The 22,308-nt window shown below is 47.6% G+C and overlaps 1 protein-coding gene across 1 annotated transcript in view; it reads left to right on the top strand.

Annotated features, from left to right (window-relative positions):
- Positions 1 to 22,308, top strand: part of CACNA1E (calcium voltage-gated channel subunit alpha1 E) — a 360,381-nt gene that overhangs the window by 250,681 nt on the left and 87,392 nt on the right. The window contains exons 23-28 of the mRNA XM_083745793.1: positions 2,253 to 2,269; positions 6,771 to 7,001; positions 9,643 to 9,772; positions 15,146 to 15,205; positions 18,785 to 18,891; positions 20,659 to 20,670. Of these exons, the coding sequence (XP_083601919.1) occupies positions 2,253 to 2,269; positions 6,771 to 7,001; positions 9,643 to 9,772; positions 15,146 to 15,205; positions 18,785 to 18,891; positions 20,659 to 20,670 (557 nt within the window). The remainder of the gene's footprint in view (positions 1 to 2,252; positions 2,270 to 6,770; positions 7,002 to 9,642; positions 9,773 to 15,145; positions 15,206 to 18,784; positions 18,892 to 20,658; positions 20,671 to 22,308) is intronic.

The following is a 22,308-nucleotide window of genomic DNA, read 5'->3' as shown; positions in this document are numbered from 1 at the left end:
GGGTGGGGGATCAGGGCATCTCAAAGGCCTTGATTTTGTGGGAATCTTCAGGGAGGCAGGAGAGGCTATATTGTTTGTTAACATCCTTCCTAACTTGTGCTAGCAAGTTCCTTTACTTAGCAGAGTTTTACATTCTTCTTTTTACGCACAGCAGCTAGCTGGTTGCAGGCTCGTTTAAGCCTCTCACTATCATACAATACAGTACTGAATTGTATGTCCCTGGTGAGTCCCCCTTTTATCCCTCTCAAAAGAATAAACACACGACAATCTTCTTTAAAGTCATAAAAAGAAGATTACCCACAACATCATCAGTTCACAGTTGGATCCCTGAAGGCAGACTGAGTTACAAAGTCTATACATGTGGAACCATCCCATATGGGAATAATCCCAGTGTCTTTTCCAGGGAGTCTTCTCTTCTCATGAGGTGGCCAAAGTATTGGAGCCTCAGCTTCACAATCTGTCCTTCCAGTGAGCACTCAGGGCTGATTTCCTTCAGAATGGATAGGTTTGATTTTCTTGCAGTCCATAGGACTCTCAAGAGTCTCCTCCAGCACCATAATTCCAAAGCATCAATTCTTCGGCGATCAGCCTTCTTTATGGTCCAGCTCTCACTTCCATACATCACTACTGAGAAAACCATAGCTTTAACTATACGGACCTTTGTTGGCAAGATGATGTCTCTGCTTTTTAAGATGCTGTCTAGGTTGGATGGCCCAATTCGCACATGGAAGTCTGCACTTTAAGTCGATACACAACTGTAACAGACAGTGAACGAGAAACACATCTGTTTCCTTTTGTAACAGGAGGTCAGCAACTGGTGTTGTTGAGGTGCTGCTTAGCCGCGCAACTGCCAACCTGGAAATGAAACAGGGATGTGCTAGGGAAAATGGCTGCATAGAATTTGTTTTCTGGACACTCCTTTAGGTGTGAAGGATAGGTTGCAGCTATGGCTTAGTAGGACCAACCTCCTTGCAAACATGACCCTGCGACAAAAGTAGTTACTGACCAAGGGAACAATGACCTGCTGGCTCTTAGTTTAGGGCCTTGAGCTGCTTGAGCCTTGAAAACAGAACTGGGGGAGGTTGTGTTTCTCACAACCATGTAGGGAGCTGTTTGTGTGAAGCAGATTCCAATTGTAGTAGCATCACTTGCACAGGGATTGCTGAAGTCAGCCTCTGAGATGCCAGCAACCATCTTCAGATATGAACTTGTAGAAAGCCACCTCAAAGGATGTATGAGCTTTGAAGGTTCATATTCGTCCCAGGCTCTGATCCAGACACACTCCCTTCCCCTTCTGCGAGGAGAGAGCTTTTCCCATTCTCTCCCTGATATGCCGGCTAGCTGCACATTGGAGTGCAAACCCCAGGGGGCCATAATAGAAGTTAGTGCCCCAGGGGTGCTGCAACGCTCCCAAGAGAGACCTGTCAAAACTGGACATGGTGTTGGTAGTCGCATGAGCAGAACTGGGTGTGCTGCCATCAAATCCCTGCAAATCAGGGTGAGGGGGGAGGGGCAATTGGAAATGTCCTCTTTCCACTCAGGCGTTCCCTAAAACCTGATCATTTTAAGCCCCATTTTTCTCTCCTGGTGTGGTAGGAAAAAGTAAGCTATGTTTTTTCTCATTCAGTTCCCTCTTCCCACACACGCTGCATTTTAACTTGCCCCCCACACCCTGCCCCATGTCCATTATCAGAAAAATATGGCTGTCACGTCTAGTTGCACCCTAAGTCCCGGCGACAAAAGATGGAGAATTTGATCTCTTGGCTGTGTAGGCAGAACCGCCCCTCGACAGCAAATTCAATCCGTCAGTTTTATTGTCTAGCCATAGAATAAATCGGTGAAAGGGCTGCTGAAAGCTGTCCTTCATGACAGGAATCCAAAACAATTTTTGTTATGTAAATCCAACACATTCCAAGTCCTGCAGACTCTCTTTCCTTGCAGAATTTTTCTGGTGTATTTCAAGTCTTGCGCTACCCCCTTCTCTTGTTCTGACGAGTGCTTTCTTTCCATTCTTGCTGTTAAAATACGATGCAAAAATCTCCCCAAAGCCAGAGTTTATATGTTGTTGTTGTTTAGTCGTTTAGTCGTGTCCGACTCTTCGTGACCCCCTGGACCAGAGCACGCCAGGCACTCCTGTCTTCCACTGCCTCCCGCAGTTTGGTCAAACTCATGCTGGTAGCTTCGAGAACACAGTCCAACCATCTCGTCCTCTGCCGTCCCCTTCTCCTTTATAACTTTTGCTCTTTTTTTAGAGTTTATATGACTTGAAGCAAATTATTTATCCATATGCCACAACATATTTATCCATATGCCACAACAGGGCAGCCATTCGGAAAAAAAGTTCTGGTGGTCACAGAGGACGCAAGAACTTTCTTCTTTTTGTGTTTTATGGATAGAATATATTTTTAAAGCTCTTGGCAGGTTTGAGGGGCCCTGATCCTTCTAAGTTAATGGGGGGGAGGGCCCAAGATGGCAACTGCCATCAAGTTCCCTCTCCTTTCCCTTATAGCATGCAGCTATAGAAACATAGGATATGACATAAAAATGAATGGTGGATTTCCCCACCCTCCATTATCCACACCATTCCCTGCCATAGGCCAAGCAGGCAAAGCATGTTGTTAAGTCACCTCACAGACTTGACTCAGCGTCGTAGTTTTATTATTTCTAGTTTGTTACCTAGTTCAGTGCTGTCGTCCAGTTCTGCTTGAGGTGTGTTGCCCTTTCCTTTTTATTCTATGATGTTGCATTTTGACGTAGCGCTGAACCATAGTTTAGCGTTACAACAGTGAGCCACAATGAGCGCCTCAGGGACACAGGCTCCTCCATCCCCTCTGCTCCCTCAGAGTAACCTCAAGGAGAAGACCAGAAGCTCCTGCTTTCATTCTAAGTAGCCACATTTCGGTGTATCACCTGGATCCTAAATTGTGCTTCATCTTAACTCCTAATCACCTTCTTACTAACTGCAGAACCAGGAGGTGTGAATGTAAAGCAGCAATCCCTTGCTCACACCTTTTCTGCAGAAATGTCTTCCTCTACCTGCCAGTTCTCCTGTGTTGCGTTTGCATTGCAACAGCTGGGGAAGGAAGTGTTAGACAGACAGAGCTGTAATTAGGCTGTGAATCTTCAGGCAGCGCAAGAAAAGTGCAGTATGGGCCAATGGGCGCATACACAGTTCAGCTTTAAAAAGGTTTCTAGCCCTTATGGAAGAGGAGAGATGGTGATATTCCCATTGTTAATTTTCCATTGCACACTAGGCTGGTTCTACTAGGTGAAACAGAACTTTGGCCCATATTTCTGCACCTGATCGGAGAAGCAAGAGAAATGGCAACATAGGCAGCCATAGGCATAATCAAGCGATTATGCATTCACCCACAGTGTGTGGGCAATATCTCTTGAAATCTCGGAAACTAGAATAATTGCTGAATAAAATGTCAAGTGTTTGGGAGCACGGCTTCCCAGCTTTGCAGAGCTCTTTGTTCTTCCCGTGACTAGCTAGACCAGAATATCTCATGCAAAACAGGAGCAATTGCAGAATAAATTATGCAAATTACAGGCTGCAGAATTCTATGTTCCTTGGCCTGTAATTTGGGTTGCTGGTGCGCAAAATGTTGTTGCTATTAATATGGTTGTGGGTGCGCAGAATGTTGTTGCTATTAATATTGTTGTGTGCCACTCCAATCTCTGAGGGGCGTAAGATTCCGGGGGGGGGGGGGTTCCAGGAGCTTACACAGGGTTCGGGTTTGAGAATGGGGGGCAGCAGAGGCGGCGGTGTCTTTATGATATATGGTTTATTTGCACATACAGTGGTGCCTCGCAAGACGAAATTAATTCGTTCCGCAAGTCTTTTCGTCTTGCGAGTTTTTCGTCTTGCGAAGCACGGTTTCCCATAGGAATGCATTGAAAATCAATCAATGCGTTCCTATGGAAACCGCCTTCAGACCAGGTTTGGGGACAGTCTGTCCCCCGACCTCTTCTGAAGGCCGACGTGGCGGGGCGAAAGTCTTTGCTTCCCCCCCCTTCCCGGGACAGCGGAGACTTCTCCGCTGTCCGGGGCGATCTTAAAATGCTGGCGGGCGGCAGCGCTGCCGCCCGCCAGCATTTTAAAATCCCCCGGGAAGGCAGGCAGGGGGGACAAAGACTTTTGCCCCCCACCCGCCTTCAGAAGAGGTCCAGAGGGCTCTCCAAGCTGCGGATAGCAGCCTGCTGCCCCGCGCGAGGGGCAGACATTCGCAGCTTGGGGAGCCCTGCAGGACTTCCCCGCAGGGCTCTCCAAGCTGCGGATAGCAGCCTGCTGCCCCGCGCGAGGGGCGCTCTTAAGCAGAGCGCCCCTCGTGCGGCGCAGACATTCGCAGCTTGGGGAACCCTGCAGGACTTCCCCGCAGGGCTCTCCAAGCTGCGGATAGCAGCCTGCTGCCCCGCGCGGGGCGCTCTTAAGAAGAGTGCCCCGCGCGAGGGGCGCTCTTAAGAAGAGCGCCCCTCGCGCGGCACAGACATTTGCAGCTTGGGGAGCCCTGCAGGACTTCCCCGCAGGGCTCTCCAAGCTGCGGATAGCAGCCTGCTGCCCCGCGCGAGGGGCGCTCTTCTTAAGAAGGCCGACGTGGCGGGGCGAAAGTCTTTGCTTCCCCCCCCCTTCCCGGGACAGCGGAGACTTCTCCGCTGTCCGGGGCGATCTTAAAATGCTGGCGGGCGGCAGCGCTGCCGCCCGCCAGCATTTTAAAATCCCCTGGGAAGGCAGGCAGGGGGGACAAAGACTTTTGCCCCCCACCCGCCTTCAGAAGAGGTCCAGAGGGCTCTCCAAGCTGCGGATAGCAGCCTGCTGCCCCGCGCGAGGGGCAGACATTCGCAGCTTGGGGAGCCCTGCAGGACTTCCCCGCAGGGCTCTCCAAGCTGCGGATAGCAGCCTGCTGCCCCGCGCGAGGGGCGCTCTTAAGCAGAGCGCCCCTCGCGCGGCGCAGACATTCGCAGCTTGGGGAACCCTGCAGGACTTCCCCGCAGGGCTCTCCAAGCTGTGGATAGCAGCCTGCTGCCCCGCGCGAGGGGCGCTCTTAAGAAGAGCGCCCCTCGCGCGGCGCAGACATTTGCAGCTTGGGGAACCCTGCAGGACTTCCCCGCAGGGCTCTCCAAGCGGCGAATGTCAGCCCGGCGCGAGGGGCGCTCTGCTTAAGAGCGCCCCTCGCGCGGGGCAGCAGGCTGCGCACCTTCCCCTCTGTTCCCAGACCTGTCCTGAAGGCTTGCGGTGGGATGAGGGCTTTCCACCCCACCGCCAACATTCAGAATGCTGTTCTGAATGTTGGCGGTGGGGAGGAAAAACCCTCCTCCCACCGCAAGCCCCAGGAACAGAGGAGAAGCTCTGCGCACCTTCCCCTCTGTTCCCGGACCTGTCCTGAAGGCTTGCAGTGGGAGGAGGGCTTTCCACCCCACCGCCAACATTCAGAATGCTGTTCTGAATGTTGGCGGTGGGGAGGAAAAACCCTCCTCCCACCGCAAGCCCCGGGAACAGAGGAGAAGCCCTTCGCGCCTTCCCCTCTGTTCCCGGACCTCCCACCGCAAGCCTTAGGACAGGTCCGGGAACAGAGGAGAAGGCGCGCTGCGCTTCCCCACTGTCCCCGGAGATTTCCCTATGGGCTTTCGTCTTGCGAAGCAAGCCCATAGGGAAATTCGTCTTGCGAAGCCGCTAAAAAATCGGAAAACCCCTTCGTCTTGCGGGTTTTTCGTTTAGCGAGGCATTCGTCTTGCGGGGCACCACTGTATGCATAACCTGAGCCTGTGATGGAGGAGTTCACAGCATTAACACTCCAAGGGGGTCTTGTTAACCCCATAGCCACAGCCTTGGATTCCAAGAAAAATCAGGCATTGCTGTCTCTCTCTCTTCCATCTTCCAGCTTACATACAACTCAACCCTCCACTCTTGCTTTTGTCTTTCTACCTACCAGCATGTTGAGGGAGAGCCCCCCTCATTTGTCATCTGATATAGATCCACTTCCTTTGCTACTTTAATGGCCCATACTGCGGAGAGAATAACTGGGTGCATTCTTCCCACCTTGGATCAAATCTATGCTTCCAGGTGTCATAAGAAAGCTGCAGAGATAGTGCAGGATAGTGCGCACCCCAGAAATGATCTCTTTCCGCTTCTGCCTTCTGGAAGAAGGTACAGGGTTATAAATAAAGACTAGGACTAGCCGCCTGAGAAACAGTTTTTATCCAAATGCGATTTTGGTTTTAAACGCAATGTAAGGTGGTCTCTGTGGGAGTATATTGTATTTAATTATGGGGTATCAGAGTTTTTAGGGGGATAACCAGGCTGGGATAGCTGGGATAGCAGGCTTGTTGGTTTTAAAATGTCTGATGTAGATTTTTTCAATTTCATTGTTCTGTATGGGACAATGACAATAAGATCATTGTATCGTATCATATGTAGAGGGCCATTGCCTCACCAGGAAGCTAGCCGGGCTGTTCCAGGAATTGAATTCATGCTGCATTCAGGAATTAGAAGGGTCTCAGAATCCTGCCTACCCCCCCCCCCCAACACATAAAAATATTTTTAGCCCACAACAGATACAGTCCTGCTAACAGGACTCGGCATCCATTATTTGCTGTGATTTTATGCAAGCAGTCATCTTTTTGTATGATTGCATCTTTTTAAGTATCTTTAAGTATATTTTTGCCCACATCCCTCCGCCCCCAATTCTTGTTTTTCCTCTGCTCTCTTGTTTCCCCAAACTCTGCGACTATAAGGTAAGTAACGTGTCCAGCCTATGAACTCCCTTCAGGCTTTGTGTCAAATGCATTCCCCTCCCAGCTATAGCAGTAACGGGCCTTGTTCACTTTCTAGTTAGCAACAAGACAGATGGAGAAGCCAGCCCTCTGAAGGAGGCAGAGACAAAGGAAGAGGAGGAAGCAGAGGCAGAGGAGAAGAAGAAGAAGAAGCAGAAAAAGAAGAAACCCATGGGCAAACCCATGGTGCCTCACAGCTCGATGTTTATCTTCAGCACCACAAACCCGTGAGATACACTGCCTTAGCTTTTCTGCTTGAAATGCATAATATGTTGGTTTTCCAGCTTGCTTTAAAACACTCCCAAGAACCCTTTACAACATGCCAGGGTTCCACAGAAAACAAGTTGATTTGGGGAGGTTTCCCACAGAAAGTTCAAGACCCATCGGCCGAGTGGCCTATGAGACTTTGGTGAGTGAAATGGGAACAGGGAGCTGGTTTGTTATCTAGGTTTGAATCACCTTGGTGTGCAAAATGTCATTGTCCTCCCCCCAAAAAAATCCAGCATCATTTCTGTCATATTCCAGTGTCGCGGCCAAGTTCCAGAATGGATGCTATTTTGAAAGGTAGTCTAAGGTCCCATGGCTGACATCTCCAGTTAAAAGGATCAGGTTGTAGGTGATTTGAAAGGTCCAAGAGAGACCATGGGGAGTTGTTGCCAGTCAAAGTAGACAGTACTGGCCTCAGTGGAGCCCTTATTGGTTGGGTTCATATGGTGAAAGGAAAAAGAATTGCCCTTCTTCCCAAGGTGTCAGGGTGTGAACTAGCGAAGCCTGGCAGGACAGCTTACTCTATGGTCTTAACCCTTTTATGCCTTAATTAGACTTGAGCATTTTGGTTATATGAGGCTATTTCCATAGCAGCTTCCTCTATTCCCTTCTGTGAATAATGTAGAACACCTCCACCCATCGGACAACTGGACTTTTAAATTGTTTTTTAAAAAATCATTGTGATATTATAGTGTTATACCACTGTTACACCATACTACAAAACTTAACATTATAACATTATGGTGTTATAGCACTATACCTATCTTTCATTTAAAAAAAACCCCACAGCAAAGCTGTTTCTGCACTAAAAGACTGGTTTAAATAAAATAAATGCGGTCATGAAATGGCACTCAGACCAAAGCGTATAGTGAATGTGTGCTGAGCTTCAGATGGCCTGAGCAATATGCTTTCTGGTGTGGACAGAACCTAATACAGAGCAAAAGCGCAGTGTTCCCTGATAGTGGGCAAAATGGTTTCAAATCCACCTGCAGCTTACAGTAGAAGAGCAATGATTTGTGTGAAAGCAAAGTCACTTTTCAGCCTAACCTCTGAACTAAATGAAATTAAATGTTTGCATTTTAATTGGATTCAACCCTACTGAAATCGGTGGAATAAAAGCTGCGAGTCTCAGCTGCCAAAGTTGCTTTGATTGCATTGCCTTCTCTCTGCTTAGCCTGCCTTACAAGGTTATCGTGTTGATAAACGGTGACATCGCCATGCATTCCCCTGGGGAAAGGTTGAGTGTTATAAAGATAACATAAACATTGCAATCATCCCTACCATGAGACCCATGGGAAACGAAAGCTTCCCCATGTTGAGTGGAAGGGTCTGAAGCGGGGTTGTAAATTTGTTTGGCTGAACGCGCTTGCAGTCCTCATCACATCAAGGAACCCAGGATGACCAGAGATCGCTGTTGCTAGAGGGACTGTGAGTGTATTAAGCCAAACATGCTTACACTCCTCCTTCAGGTCTTTCTGTTCATTGCAGGAGTGTCAGGGCTGAAGGTGGCTGGTCCAGCACACATGCAACACAGGGATAGACTTTAACAACACTCGCAAAGCACTTTGTTTTTGCGAACATATTAGGGCAGCCAAAATGGAAGATACCATGGCTGTACTGGGCAACCCGATTTGTGCTGTTGCGGGAGGGGTGAGTCTTGCGAGACAAAACGCTGCAGGAGCCACCTAATTGATAGGTGGTGATGCTAGTTCCACCCTATATAATTCAACATGAAGCCAAGTGCTCCAGCTTACCCAGATTCCTGGTTGTGCTGTTTGCAGGCTTCTAAGAAAAGATATAAGGGACACGGGTGGCGCTGTGGGTTAAACCACAGAGCCTAGGGCTTGCCGATCAGAAGGTTGGCGGTTCGAATCCCTGCAATGGGGTGAGCTCCCGTTGCTCGGTCCCTGCTCCTGCCAACCTAGCAGTTTGAAAGCACGTCAAAGTGCAAGTAGATAAATAGGTACCGCTCCGGTGGGAAGGTAAATGGCATTTCTGTGTGCTGCTCTGGTTTGCCAGAAGCGGCTTAGTCATGCTGGCCACATGAGCCGGAAGCTGTACGCTGGCTCCCTCGGCCAATAAAGCGAGGTGAGCGCCACAACCCCAGAGTCAGTCACGACTGGACCTAATGGTCAGGGGTCCCTTTACCTCTGACCAGCTTCTGTGGGAATGATTGCATTAGAGACCAGGCCCAGGTTGAAGTTTTCCTTCATCAACTGGTGCAGTTATATTTATCGCTAAAACTGCTCCTACCTTCAGGTTGTCCATGGACACTGTATTAAGACAATTAACAATTAAATTAATGCATTTTTCTTCTAAAAATAATTTTGGGTTTTTTTTAGTCAGTTGCAAGTATAGATTTGAACCCTGGGAGGAGGGGGCTTTAATCTTTTGCCTCTTGCAGTTGTGCTAATTCTGTTTGCCTCGGCAGAAATTGGCACCAATGAGAAAACGCATGTGAAATACTCTAAACGCGCTGAAATGCTCTGTAAATGCCAAGTACACTGGTATACATTGGACGGGCCTTAAAGGATCGGAACTGTGTGTGAGAGATCGGTGGCCATCCATCGCACTGACCACTCTGTGTTCTTTCCCTGACAGAATCCGAAGAGTCTGCCATTACATTGTCAACCTGCGCTATTTTGAGATGTGCATCCTTCTGGTGATTGCAGCCAGCAGCATTGCCTTGGCGGCGGAGGACCCCGTCCTGACCAACTCAGAGAGGAATAAAGTGATTACCCTGTTGTTGCTTTTCTGACAATGCTTGCCCCACCGTGAGATCCTAATGTAAATGAGCTCCAGTTCTCCCAGCTATAGGCCCTCTTTACAGTCCAGTATAGAACTGGGCCACATGCTTATGAGACACAAAGAAATTGTTCTCTTGCTGGGCTGTACTGTTGCAGGCTGCAGTTAGAGATTACGCGTTTGAGTGTTCACATATACCAGGGGTCAGCAAACTTTTACAGCAGGGGGCCAGTCCACTGTCCCTCAGACCTTGCGGGGGGCAGGATTATATTTCTGAAGGGGGGAATGAATGAATTCCTATGCCCCACAAATAACCCAGAGATGCATTTTAAATAAAAGGACACATTCTACTCATGTAAAAACACGCTGATACCCAGACTGTCCGCGGGCCGGACTGAGAAGGCGATTGGGCTGGATCCAGCCCCCAGGCCTTAGTTTGCCTACCAATGACATTTACCTTATATATATGTCTTGATAGATGATAGATGATAGATTGATAGATCGATATAGATACACACATGAGGTTTTATCCTAACCATCTCCCTGACAATGTAGTACACACACACACACACTGAATGTCACAGGGAAAGATTTGCCACAGTATTCTTCTGATTGCAAAAGGCAAATAGTGAACTTTTGCCGGGTGGAACAAAACAGTAGGTTTCCCAGAGTGCTCTTTGCTATTCCGTTGGCAAAGCCCAGTCACTTTTACATCCCTTCCTGCAAAGGGGCAGAAGCGTGTCTTGGCTAGTCTTCTGCTCTGTGGTGGCAACTGAAAGTTGGAAATTCTCACAATAAAAAATTCCAGGTAAATTGAGCCATGGAGTTATTGCAGATATCACTGCATGGTGGTGGGAGGTGAACTCCATTACAATGCAGCCTTTATAGCATGGGTAGGCAAACTAAGGCCCAGGGGCTGGATCCGGCCCAATCGCCTTCTAAATCTGGCCTGTGGACGGTCCGGGAATCAGTGTGTTTTTACATGAGTAGAATGTGTCCTTTTATTTAAAATGCATCTCTGGGTTATTTGTGGGGCATAGGAATTCGTTCATTCTCCCCCTTCAGAAATATAGGGACAGGTGGCTGATCTTGATCTTACACACCAATTAAATACCACCCTGGACTCTTTTGGAGTTGAGTTGGTCCACAGCCAGTGGAGAACTGAATCGTTCCCTCTGACCCAAAAAAGAGATTAAGTGTGGAGATAAAAACATATTTTTGTGAGCTGACCAGAGAACAAGGAGGCTTCCTTGGCTGGTGTAGCTTGTCTCCTGGGTATTGGTGTTTAGTCGTGTCTGACTCTTCGTGACCCCATGGACCAGAGCACGCCAGGCACTCCTGTCTTCCACTGCCTCCCGCAGTTTGGTCAAACTCATGCTGGTAGCTTCAAGAACACTGTCCAACCATCTCATCCTCTGTCATCCCCTTCTCCTTGTGCCCTCCATCTTTACCTACATCAGGGTCTTTTCCAGGGAGTCATCTCTTCTCATGAGGTGGCCAAAGTATTGGAGTCTCAACTTCAGGATCTGTCCTTCCATTGAGCACTCAGGGCTGATTTCCTTCAGAATGGATAGGTTTGATCTTCTTGCAGTCCACGGGACTCTCAAGAGTCTCCTCCAGCACCATAATTCAAAAGCATCAATTCTTCGGCAATCAGCCTTCTTTATGGTCCAGCTCTCACTTCCATACATCACTACTGGGAAAACCATGGCTTTAACTATACAGGCCTTTGTCGGCAAGGTCTCTGCTTTTTAGGATGCTATCTAGGTTTTCATTGCTTTTCTCTGTCTCCTGGTAGTTGCTCCCTTTTGATGGCTGTATACAGGATGGACTGCATTCTGACGTTTAACCCTCACAGTGGAGAAGTCATGAATAAATTCTTAACTAAAACTAAGTTGTCTTAAGCAGCAGAGCAGGGACAGGAAGAGAGGCAAAGAAAGAACATCAACTGTACCTGGGAACCCTGAGAGTAAAAGATGGGGAGAAGGCTGGCTGTGCATCTTATTTTAACTTCCACTCCTGCGGGAGTTTGCATCTTCCGACTTAACTGTACTTTAAACATTGAAAAGGAGCCTTTGTCCCGCTGAGGCTGAGAATGCTTGGCCTCAGCTTCCTCAATCTGATGAATCGTTTTCTCTGGTCCCAGAGGCGGGTAATTAGTTAGCCATTGTGCGTAGCAAATTAGCTTGGAGGGGGAAATGATACTTGCAGCGCCAGAGCTTTCATGTTGGAATCATAGCAGTGCTGGGTCCTGAAACAGAGCCTTCCGTGGGTCATCTGTTCCTAGTCACAAGGAGAACCGTATATAGCTTGTCTCCGCTTGATGACAAGTGGGCCTAGAAGAATATGCATGTTGTGTGTGGGGGCTACGCTTTTGGCTTCTCCAAGTGGCACTTTTGTGATTGCTCTGCAGCGATTGCTGTGGGTGGGTGTCGGAAGGGAAAGCCAGGGCGTAGGTGGCAACGGGCATCATTTAAGCTAAGGGCAAAGAGGCAGGGAAAAGGCAAGCAGACCAGATGAGAGGCAGCAAGGGGAGCAACGGGTTTAAGGAAGGCCACGGGCAGCATACCCCAGGACAAGGAAGAGCAGGGCACACAGGAGGCATAAGGCAGAGGCCTGAAAGCATTGGCAGCCAACAAGGGTTGCCAGCTTTCAAACCAGCTTCTGCAGCTGCCCCTTTGATGGCATGTAGCAGCCAGCCTTCGGTGATGCTTAGCTCCGTCACGTTGGCCAGCTTCACTTAACGGCAGGAGGAGAGACTCTGTTGTCCTCCAGATGTCCTCCCACCATCCCTGGCTCTTGCCCATGCTGGCTGCTTCCCCATCCTCATTCCCCATATTTATCTGCATATTGATGGAAGAAAGAGACTGGTCTGTCCTGGCTTCTTCCTGCTTCCTCTGATGGGGGCTGTTAGGAAGGTGGAGCCAGGGATGCCCCAGGGTGCTTTCTTTTCATGCCATGTTAGGGCCAAGGAGTTATTATTAATCATTATTAATTAAACTGACAGGCAGTACTTGAGGCCTGCATTTATTTTCTTCCTCCCTTGGTGCAAGAATCAGGGCTGCTCTTCGTTCGCATTATGTTTTATAGACACATCTTATTTTAGGAGCTTTGCATGTTTGCCCATATCTCCTGTGGAGGCAAAAGAAGGAGGAGGGCCTGAATCTGTTTAAACAAGCCTTGCCTTCTGTTTCTCAAAAATATATCTCTGCTTCTGGGGGCAGCAAAAGGCAACATCCAGAATAATTGCAAAAGAAAGAACGAACTTAGAATGGACAAGTCGCTTCATGCTGCACCATTCAGTCTGATGTGACTCACTTCAGAAAAAAATGAAATTGTTGTTGATGACTAAGGAGCAGTAATGACCAACAGTTGTTAGTAGTTTTTATAGACTCCAGATGGGATAATAGATGGGACAATGGGCCTAGAGGCCTATCTTTTTATGTTTGGTCCCTATTACCCACTTGGTGACCTATTCACTTTGCCCTGCAAACCTGATGCCTTGGTGGAGCACAATCTGGAAAGATTTAAACCGTTTAAAGTCAGTGGCTTCGGTCACAACACCAAGGAGGCGCTTATCTCTCTCCCAATGAAAGCAAAGGGAGTTGAATGTACTCTTCTGACCAATTGCAGCCATGCATTGCCCGTAATTTGCCAGGCCATTCTAGCAAGAATTCTTCATAAAATAGGCAGGCAGCAACCTATTTTTCTTGGAAGAGACCCAAAGGGATCACATGCCAGCACAGTTCTTGTTGAACCTCTGGGCTGATTTCCACTCTAATTGCCAGTGCAAATGGCTTTCACCATTGAGGTGCCAGGAGATCATGTGACCCTGCTGTGCGCCCACAGAGGTCTCTGGCCAATGGTAGCTTTTGGATTTTAACGTAAGTTCAGATTGTGCGTCGCTGTGGTCTTTTTTTCTCGCCATGGTTTGTCCAGGACTACCTGTGTTTCTCTACTTGTATAGAGATTCTGAAACACTTTCTAAATCAGGTCATCCAATAGCAGCATATTATGCCTCCTTTCAGGACGCGGGTGGCGCTGTGGGTTAAACCACAGGGCCTAGGACTTGCTGATCAGTAGGTCGGTGGTTCGAATCCCCGTGACGGGGTGAGCTCCCGTTGCTCGGTCCCAGCTCCTGCCAACCTAGCAGTTCGAAAGCACGTCAAAGTGCAAGTAGATAAATAGGTACCGCTCCGGCGGGAAGGTAAATGACGTTTCCGTGTGCTGCTCGGGATTGCCAGAAGCAGCTTAGTCACATGACCCGGAAGCTGTACGCCAGCTCCCTCGGCCAATAAAACGAGATGAGCGCTGCAACCCCAGAGTCGGCCATGACTGGACCTAATGGTCAGGGGTCCCTTTACCTTTACCTTATGCCTTCTTTCGCACAATATGTCTGCGCATTGCTCACTTCAGACCCAGAGATGTTTCTTATAGAAAGTCTGTGTTCATTCTGGACCTGTAGTGAAGGTTTCACTGATCACTGTCTTTACATATTGTGCATTTTAGTATATAAAACTGGTTCGTCATTCATAGAAGAACATAGATCAGCCTCTCCCCAAAAATAATTTAGACCAGAAGTTGCCACCAGAATGTCCTCCAGATGTTTCTGGACTACATCACCCATCATCCTTGACATGTTCTGTTGGCTGGGGTTGATGGGATCAAAATTTGGAGAGCATCATGTTGACTGCCCCTGTTTTGACAGATTCCAGCCAGCCTCAGTTAGAACAGCTATGGTAGCTGGGGCTCATTGCTTTAGTTCCAAACACCAGTTTGGGGGACGCTGACATGGTGTCTTATGGCACCTTCCAGACTTACAAGTTCATTATGGCATAAGTTTTTGTGAACTAGAGTCCTTTTCATGTGTTTGGTAAAGTGAGCTGTATGTAGTCCATGAAAGCTTATGCCATAATGATTTTGTTTGTCTCTGAGGTACGACACAAGGCTCTTTATGGTTTTGCTGCAGCAGTCTTTTATACAGGTAAATTGACTGAAGAAAATTTGTGAGCGCTGCTGTTTGGAATTCTGAAAAAGAACATAACAACATGCATATAATACAGCTGATACTTAAGTATGTGAGTGTTTTCATCAGAAATATATCCTTCAGCTTTTCTTTTTTTATGATATTTATTAAGACTTTTTTAATACAATACATAAAAATAAACAATATAACATATATCTCAACATAGTTTCACCACTTCTTTGGACTTCCTCTCATCTCCCGCTCCTACCTTCATTCCAATAAAATTTTGCCAGCAATTTATCATCTTAATTCTTCTCTTATTATCTAACTTTCTAATCTCCAACGCCCTTTAGCCAAATCATTATCCTTCAGCTTTTCTTCTTCTCTTTGCAGGTCCTGAGATATTTTGACTATGTTTTCACTGGCGTCTTCACCTTTGAGATGGTTATCAAGGTAAGAAACAAGGGAAAGAATCGTGAAATCAATGGAAAGATGGTAGGTTTGATATTGCTACAGTGTGCTTTGCCATCATTCCTTTGTGTGGCAACGCATTCCCACCTCCCTGCCCTTTGGATCACCCAAATTCCAGGAATAAAAAGGCATGCTGTTATGGCTATTGGGTGGTTGCTTGAGAGCGATCAGGCAATACGCCTCCCTGGTCTTTTCAAAAGCTTTATTATTGGTGCTAAAACCTTTAGAATGCAGAATGCGTATCACTCACTAGCAGAATCTGATAGTGGGCGGTCCTTAAATCTTCCCCAGCAAAGTAGTTTCTTGACCCCCAGCCTATGCCTCCCTCTCTGCGCGAAGCCTACTGTGCAAGGAAGGCTTGGGTAAAGGGGGGCCTCCCTCCTCCCCGCTTTGCTCAGGCAAGGTGCCCTGGCACCGCCTTGCATCCTCCCAGCCCTGCAACTCTTCCCCACTAGAGGCGTGGCTTCCTTCCTCCGCTGAGGAAGTGCTGCTTCCCACGATTTTCGGAGGCTCTCTGTAATCCATCTGCCTTTCCCCCTCTCGCCTCTGAGCCGATGGCAGTTCCCTGACACATGCCTACTAGCATTTGGGTAAAATCAGGCCACAACTACTGATGTAAGAGATATGGCATAGGCATTATGCAGAACCCACCACTTCCAGCCTTCCAGCAGACAGGACTTACATTTGGGGTCAACCAAAAGTGGAGTCCCTGACCTATGTCAAGGAGTAGGTCCCACAGTGGACTACACTTGGGGAGCAGACAGAAACATCTCCCCAGGATCTCTTCAATGGGATATCCCCTTTTCGGAGGGGTGGGCAGAGACTACAACCTCCCCTCCGTTCAAGACTACGCCTACCCAATGCCTAAGCTGCCAAAGTTGTGACAATTGCTGTGAGGATGGCAGAGGGCCAGGGCCAATATGCCAACTGCAAAAATTCCAACCTGTCCCCAAAGGTGGTGACCAGCTATTTCAATAGCAAGGTCCAGCAAAGCAACGTGTGTCAGCAAACTAGGGAGGGAGGAAGTGATGTAAAAATTTGGAATTTTGCTGCCCAACTCTCCATGGGGCTCTGAGTCCCCTGTTTCCATAATCAGTCGGAGAAGAATGGATAGAGGCAGGATCCAGTGGAAATCGAGGCAGATACTTATTTTTCTGTTGCAGCAGAGTTCCTTCCCCTCCTTGCAAGGAGGGAGAGACCCTGAACAAAAGTATGCAGGAACCTTTAAAGGCTTTGGACATTGCCCAACCCCCTTAGCCCAAAGACCAGCCCAAAATCATCATACATACATTATAGAAGGAATCCTGTCCGCCAGGATACCTGATAATGGTCGCTGTTGCATTACCTGGGCAGCCTGGCCATTCTTTGGTGATGGTTCATACTTTAGTTCCTGAATCAAGGTCACAGGCTCACCCTATTCATATATAAATATGCCCTTAAGACAGGATTTGCAAGCAAAAAGACAATGGGAAGGCTTTCCCCATTTGCCTTCCTTACTGCAGAGGAATATTTGAGGTCATTGGGAGAGTCAAAATGGCTTCAGGATTGCTCTCCGGTACTATTTCAGTCACATGGTTTATATATTTAGATATGTGTGCATTTATGAATATTTATACTACATTTGAGACCTTAAAATTCTTATAACAGGAGGGAGGAATGCTAAGGAGTGGGCTGGGCCTGACGCCACATTATTAGGGAGACCCAAGAACTTCTGCTGCTGCGTCACCTTTCAAACTATTTGTGCCCACATGCAAACTCTCTCTCTCTCTCTCCAAGTCTTTTCTTCTAATTCTTTGATATGCTGGAGTCCAGTTTATGAAATTCCTCTTCAAGCTGGTGGGGGAATGGGGAAGGAAGCAGAAGGGGCAAAACTGATGAGTTTTCTAGTAAAAAGAAACCCCCACACCAAATAAATCCAAGAATAATCTCACTTTCTCTGCACTTGCTGAGTCTGCCAAAATTAGGCATGGCAAGCGAAGCCGTGGGTGTGAGTTGTTGGTGTGATCTCGGTTTACAGCGACAAGTTCTGTGACTTCCTCTTTGTGGGTGATGAGCGTTGGCCTCAGTGGAACAGAATGTGAAATGGTTTCTCGAGTAGAAAGAGAAAATTGAATACGCCACCCCTCTCTCTCACACACACTCTCTCTCTCTCTCTCCTTAAAGCAGAACCTTTTGCTCATCTTTGTCATGTTGCAAATGTCACTCCCACAGAGCAGAGCTTCTAAAATTAGGCGCCAGATTGGCAGTTGGGAAGCTAAATTGGCATTCTGGTTTTCATAAGCTCCTAGTGGGGCCGAGGCTTATCTAAATCAGGGCCCTGTGATGAAGCAGGCCCTTTTCCCTGGGCACACCATCGAAAGGTGTATTTTGTATGGCATGATGGGCCTGAGGAAGAAAACTCAAGGCCCCTCTGCATTGAAAAACTGACCACCTGATTGCTTAAAGGGAAATTTGCAAGCAAGTCTCCTGAAATACACTTGGAATCGAGAGTGGATTTCATGCTCTTTATTCATCTCATAGTGGTGAGGAGGAATGGAAGTTCCCCCAGGATGTCTGCTTTATATACATTATTTACATAATGGGCCCCACGTGATTGGCTAATTCCGGGATTCTCCTGTAGGCCAATCAGGTTGTGGATTCACTTCCACCTGGAGCTGGATTGGGTGGCTCCTGTGCACCAATCAGACTGCTGCATTGTTCTAGGACCAATCAGACTGCTGCATTCTGGATCCTATTGTTCTAGGACCAATCAGACTGCTGCATTCTGAATCCTATTGTTCTAGGACCAATCAGACTGCTGCATTTTGGATCCTATTCAACTCAGTACATAACATCTCCCTTTCCCTTTGCCAATCAGAGAGCGGTGTTCTGAGCCATGCTGCCTCTGAACAGGAGAGATTCCATTTAGCTATTACGTCTGATAGCTGTTGAGAAATGTTCCTCCCATAAATTCATCCAGGCCTTTTTAAAAATAAGGTCACAGAAGCTACTGGCTATATCACTAGCTTTCTGAGGGATCGGACACAAACAGTGAGGACTGGGCCTGTTACATCTACCTCCCTGAAGCTCAGCGCCGGCACCCCACAGGGATGTGTGCTAAGTCCCTACCTGTACTCATTGTATACATATGACTGTATTTCATCGGATTCATCTACTGCAGTTATTAAGTTTGCAGATGATACTGCCATAATGGGTCTAATTAGAGATGGAGATGAATCAGCGTACTGGGGGAGGTTCAAAAAATATCTACATGGTGCCTAGAGAATAACTTGCACCTAAATATTAGCAAGACAAAGGGGATGGTGTTGGACTTTCGGAGGAAGAGAGGGGAACTAGCCCCATTGTATATCAGGGGTGGGTTGTGTGGAGAGAGTCTCTTCCTTTAAATTCCTGGGAGTTTACTTTAGTGAAGACCTCACTTGGAACAACAATACAACTATCTTCCATTTTACTGATCAGATGCAGAAACCGTCGTGTTTACAAAAAAACATTTAGTTTACAAAAGTGGCACTTTCCCATTCCAATGGCTTTATGACTAAATTGCTTCTACCTTTTCCGCAGATGATAGATCAGGGATTAATCCTGCAAGACGGCTCCTATTTCCGAGACCTCTGGAACATCCTGGACTTCATTGTGGTGGTCGGAGCCCTGATGGCCTTTGCCTTGGCGTAAGTGCCTGCACTTCTAGAGCTTTCCCTGTTAGCGTTCAGACTGTCACCTTTCCAATAGCTCTCGCGCAGTCCAGGGCTGTGCTGCCAGCGAAACTCTGGCTCAGACACTCCCGAGGTTGGTATCTATGCTCTGTCAATCCAGTGAATGCCTTTGCCTCTGTCACCTGCTTGAGATTTATTTGTGAGACAGGGGAGTGTTTGCAATGACACGAGGACATTGCACGAAGGCGGGAGGGGAGGAAATGACACACACAAAATGCAATCTGGAAAGTGAAGGGCTGCCCCAGGCTGCCGCCCCCAGATTGTTGTGGTTTGGCCCCTAGAACATGTGCGATAGGAATAAAGAAATGAACAGCCAGACATACATGAGCTGGGCCCCATGTTCATGCAATCCCATGACTGCATTCATGGAGCAGGAATGCTAACATCCCTCACCCCCTTCCATTCTCTCAGGCATCTATCCATCTATCCCCTACCCAACCCAACTCATGAATCAGCTTGGCATTCACCCTACGACACAAGAAAGCTATCCCTTCTAAGAGTGCCCAATTGACATATATATTGCACTTTCAAATTGGGAAATATATTCCATTGATTCAATATCAACATGTTTATGATTTTGGCTTCATTGGCCAAGCAGGTAAGACTCGGTCCTGAAAACCCTACAAGTACTTTTTTATTTATTCAGCCGGTTCTTTTTCTCGGGCCACATGTACACGGCAAACTTAAAACTACATGTTACATAGAATTGTAGAGTCAGAAGCGACCACAGGGGTTATCTAGTCCCCTGTCATCCTTTTGCCCAGCGTGGGACTCATATCCACAATCCTGAGATTAAGTGTCTCTGCTCCACCAACTGAGCTAAGGAAGAACCCTGAAGGAACGGAGCTTTCTGAGAGCTCTGAGTCCTGCATTAGGATCCCTACCTGCCCCTCTAGAAACACAGCACTTTGGATAACTTGGTTGAAAACAAACCAGTTTGGGTCTGTACTGAGGACACATATCTTCGTTACACTGTATATGTAACAAAACACTAGGGTCTTGGATTGCTTTGGCTTGGTTTGTAAAGAATAGCTGTTTCAGGAAAGGGCAATTTGGAGCAAAGCAGCAGTGCTGAAGCCCTTAGCCCACATTCTCCTTCTCCAAATTCTCCTTCTCACGCCGCAGTCCCTTTTCTGCCCATTATGAGCAATGCTATGTTTGGTCCATGCCGCCAGTGCCTGCAGTCTGAACCACTGGTTGATCAGGACACTTACTACTGGGCTTCCTTGTATTCCGGTTGCATCAGCTTGCCCAAAATCATCCTCCATCTGGAAACATACAAAGCGCCATTGCATATCTATCCCTTAGGGCTCATGATTAGTGTTTTGTGTTTTTACTAATTAGCTGCTCTGAAGATCAGGGAGCTGCAGCCAGCCACCCCTTTATGAGTCTAACTGTATGATACATGTGTTTGCAGGTGTATGTTTGATGTGTTCACTCTTCACATTTTTAGGTGTGCTCTTAATTCTAGGGGGGGAATGTTGGCAAATGGAATCAAGGCAAGGGAGGAAAAGGGGGGGTTCTAGGATGGCAGAAGGAGTGGAATGTCAGGATAGCAAGGCTGGGAGATGGGATTTTTCCTCTTCTCAGATGCAAATCTTCTTCCAACAGTCTCCTCCTTGTTCCTTTGCTCTCTGGTGATGGCCCATTTCCTGATCTTTTCTGTTTTCTTTCCATCTGTCTATCGATCTGGCTTTTGACTGTACATCCTGACCCTTACAGGAATGCTTTGGGGTAATTATACTTTTTGTTTCTCTTTGGGGGAATACGGAGTGAGGGAAACATGACTTGAATGGAAGAAGCTGGTTTGCTTATGTCTGTTATGTTGCTATCCATTCACATAGACTTGTTTTGCATTCGAGAAAAGTGCTTTGTGCAGTCAGGGCTATCAGAAAGTGCTTTGTAACTGCCCTTCAGACTCATTCAGAGAACTCATTATAGGGCAGGCTCTGATTCCGATTCATGCTTTCTGGGGACCACATATGAAATATGAAGCTTTCTGTGCCCAAAACAAAACAAAACCCACACTTCCATTGCATGGACAGGTGGAGTCCCCAGATCCCGAGTGGTCCCCCCCCCCCCGCCATGTGGAATAACGACTCAAGACAACGTGCTATGGGATTAAATTGGCCACAACTTTATTAAATTTCAAATGTGGGTAGACCTTGGCTCAGGCATTGGGCGTTCTCCCTCCCCAGTCCCCAGCCGGGGACCTAGGGAGCATCAGGGTTATCCAGTGTGTATGGGGGGGATGGGCCAGCTCTGGAGAACATATGTTCAAGCAGAGATAGCCGCCCCCGTTACGCCGCCGCCGCAGGGGAGAGCAATGACAACCTTTCGGCGTACGATCAAAGCCTCCCTTCAGAAACCCCTTTAATGGGGAACCCTGGTATCGCCGCCGCAAAGAGGAGGATGGACTAAAGGATTCCACCCAAGGCCTGATACCGCCAAAGTTGTGACGTTTTGCTACGGGAAAGGCGAAACCTGCCAATGCAGGGAAATTCCTTTCCGGCCCTTTAACAGCGACCTTAACGTAGCAGCGCCCGCATACCTGTGAATAAAAGTTAACCTGCAAAACCTGTGAAGGAAAGTTAACCTGCAAAATAAGACATTAACTGAGGGTGGGTAGGGTGGGAGAAGCTCTGGAACCAAGTGAGAATTCCCAGGTAAGATCCTCCCTCTATTGTGTGGGCAGGTAATCCCTCCCCTACCTGGCCTGGTCTCCTTGGCAACGCTTCCCCTGGGTGGGATTGGACAACTGACTGAGGTAGGCGGAGACCTCCAGGTATCCCACCTGAGAGAAGGCAAAGCCAAGCCTATGCTGTTGGAGCCGCTCCAGATCTAGGGGCTGCACGCATCCACGCAAAGGGCGCCCCCCGTTTTAAGCGGGGAGTGGTCATTAACACTCGAGTATTGTTCAGCCAATATCAGCCTTGTAACAGCATCTTACTTCAAGTAGTCCTTGTAAAAGATTTTTAAATGTCCAACTCCTGCAATTTTTCACAAACCTTCATACCCTGAATTTTCAAAGCCACCATACTGAGATATGCGGGTAATTATTAGTCTCAAAGTTGCTTGGGAAAGGAAGAACCAGATGAGGAATGACTTTGTGTCTGTGCTGCAGATGCAAAAGGATCTTTGAATCATTATTTACTAGCATGACCATTGGATAAAAGGATCAGCTTGAAGGTAGACTGGTTGATAGACTCCTTTCAAGAACAGCACTTTGGCCTTTATGGAAGAAGACTTATTCTTGTAATTATTGTGAGCAGTTATTGTGTTTGCATATAATATGACAGCTTTTGCCCACCTGGTTAGTAATTTTAGAGCCAAAGTTCTGAAAATTAACAGTGTTTTTTTGTCAACAGTATG

Source organism: Podarcis gaigeae (assembly GCF_964106915.1).
Source record: "Podarcis gaigeae genome assembly, chromosome: 6".
Classification (NCBI taxonomy): domain Eukaryota; kingdom Metazoa; phylum Chordata; class Lepidosauria; order Squamata; family Lacertidae; genus Podarcis; species Podarcis gaigeae.
This window is presented reverse-complemented; position numbering and strand designations above follow the sequence as displayed.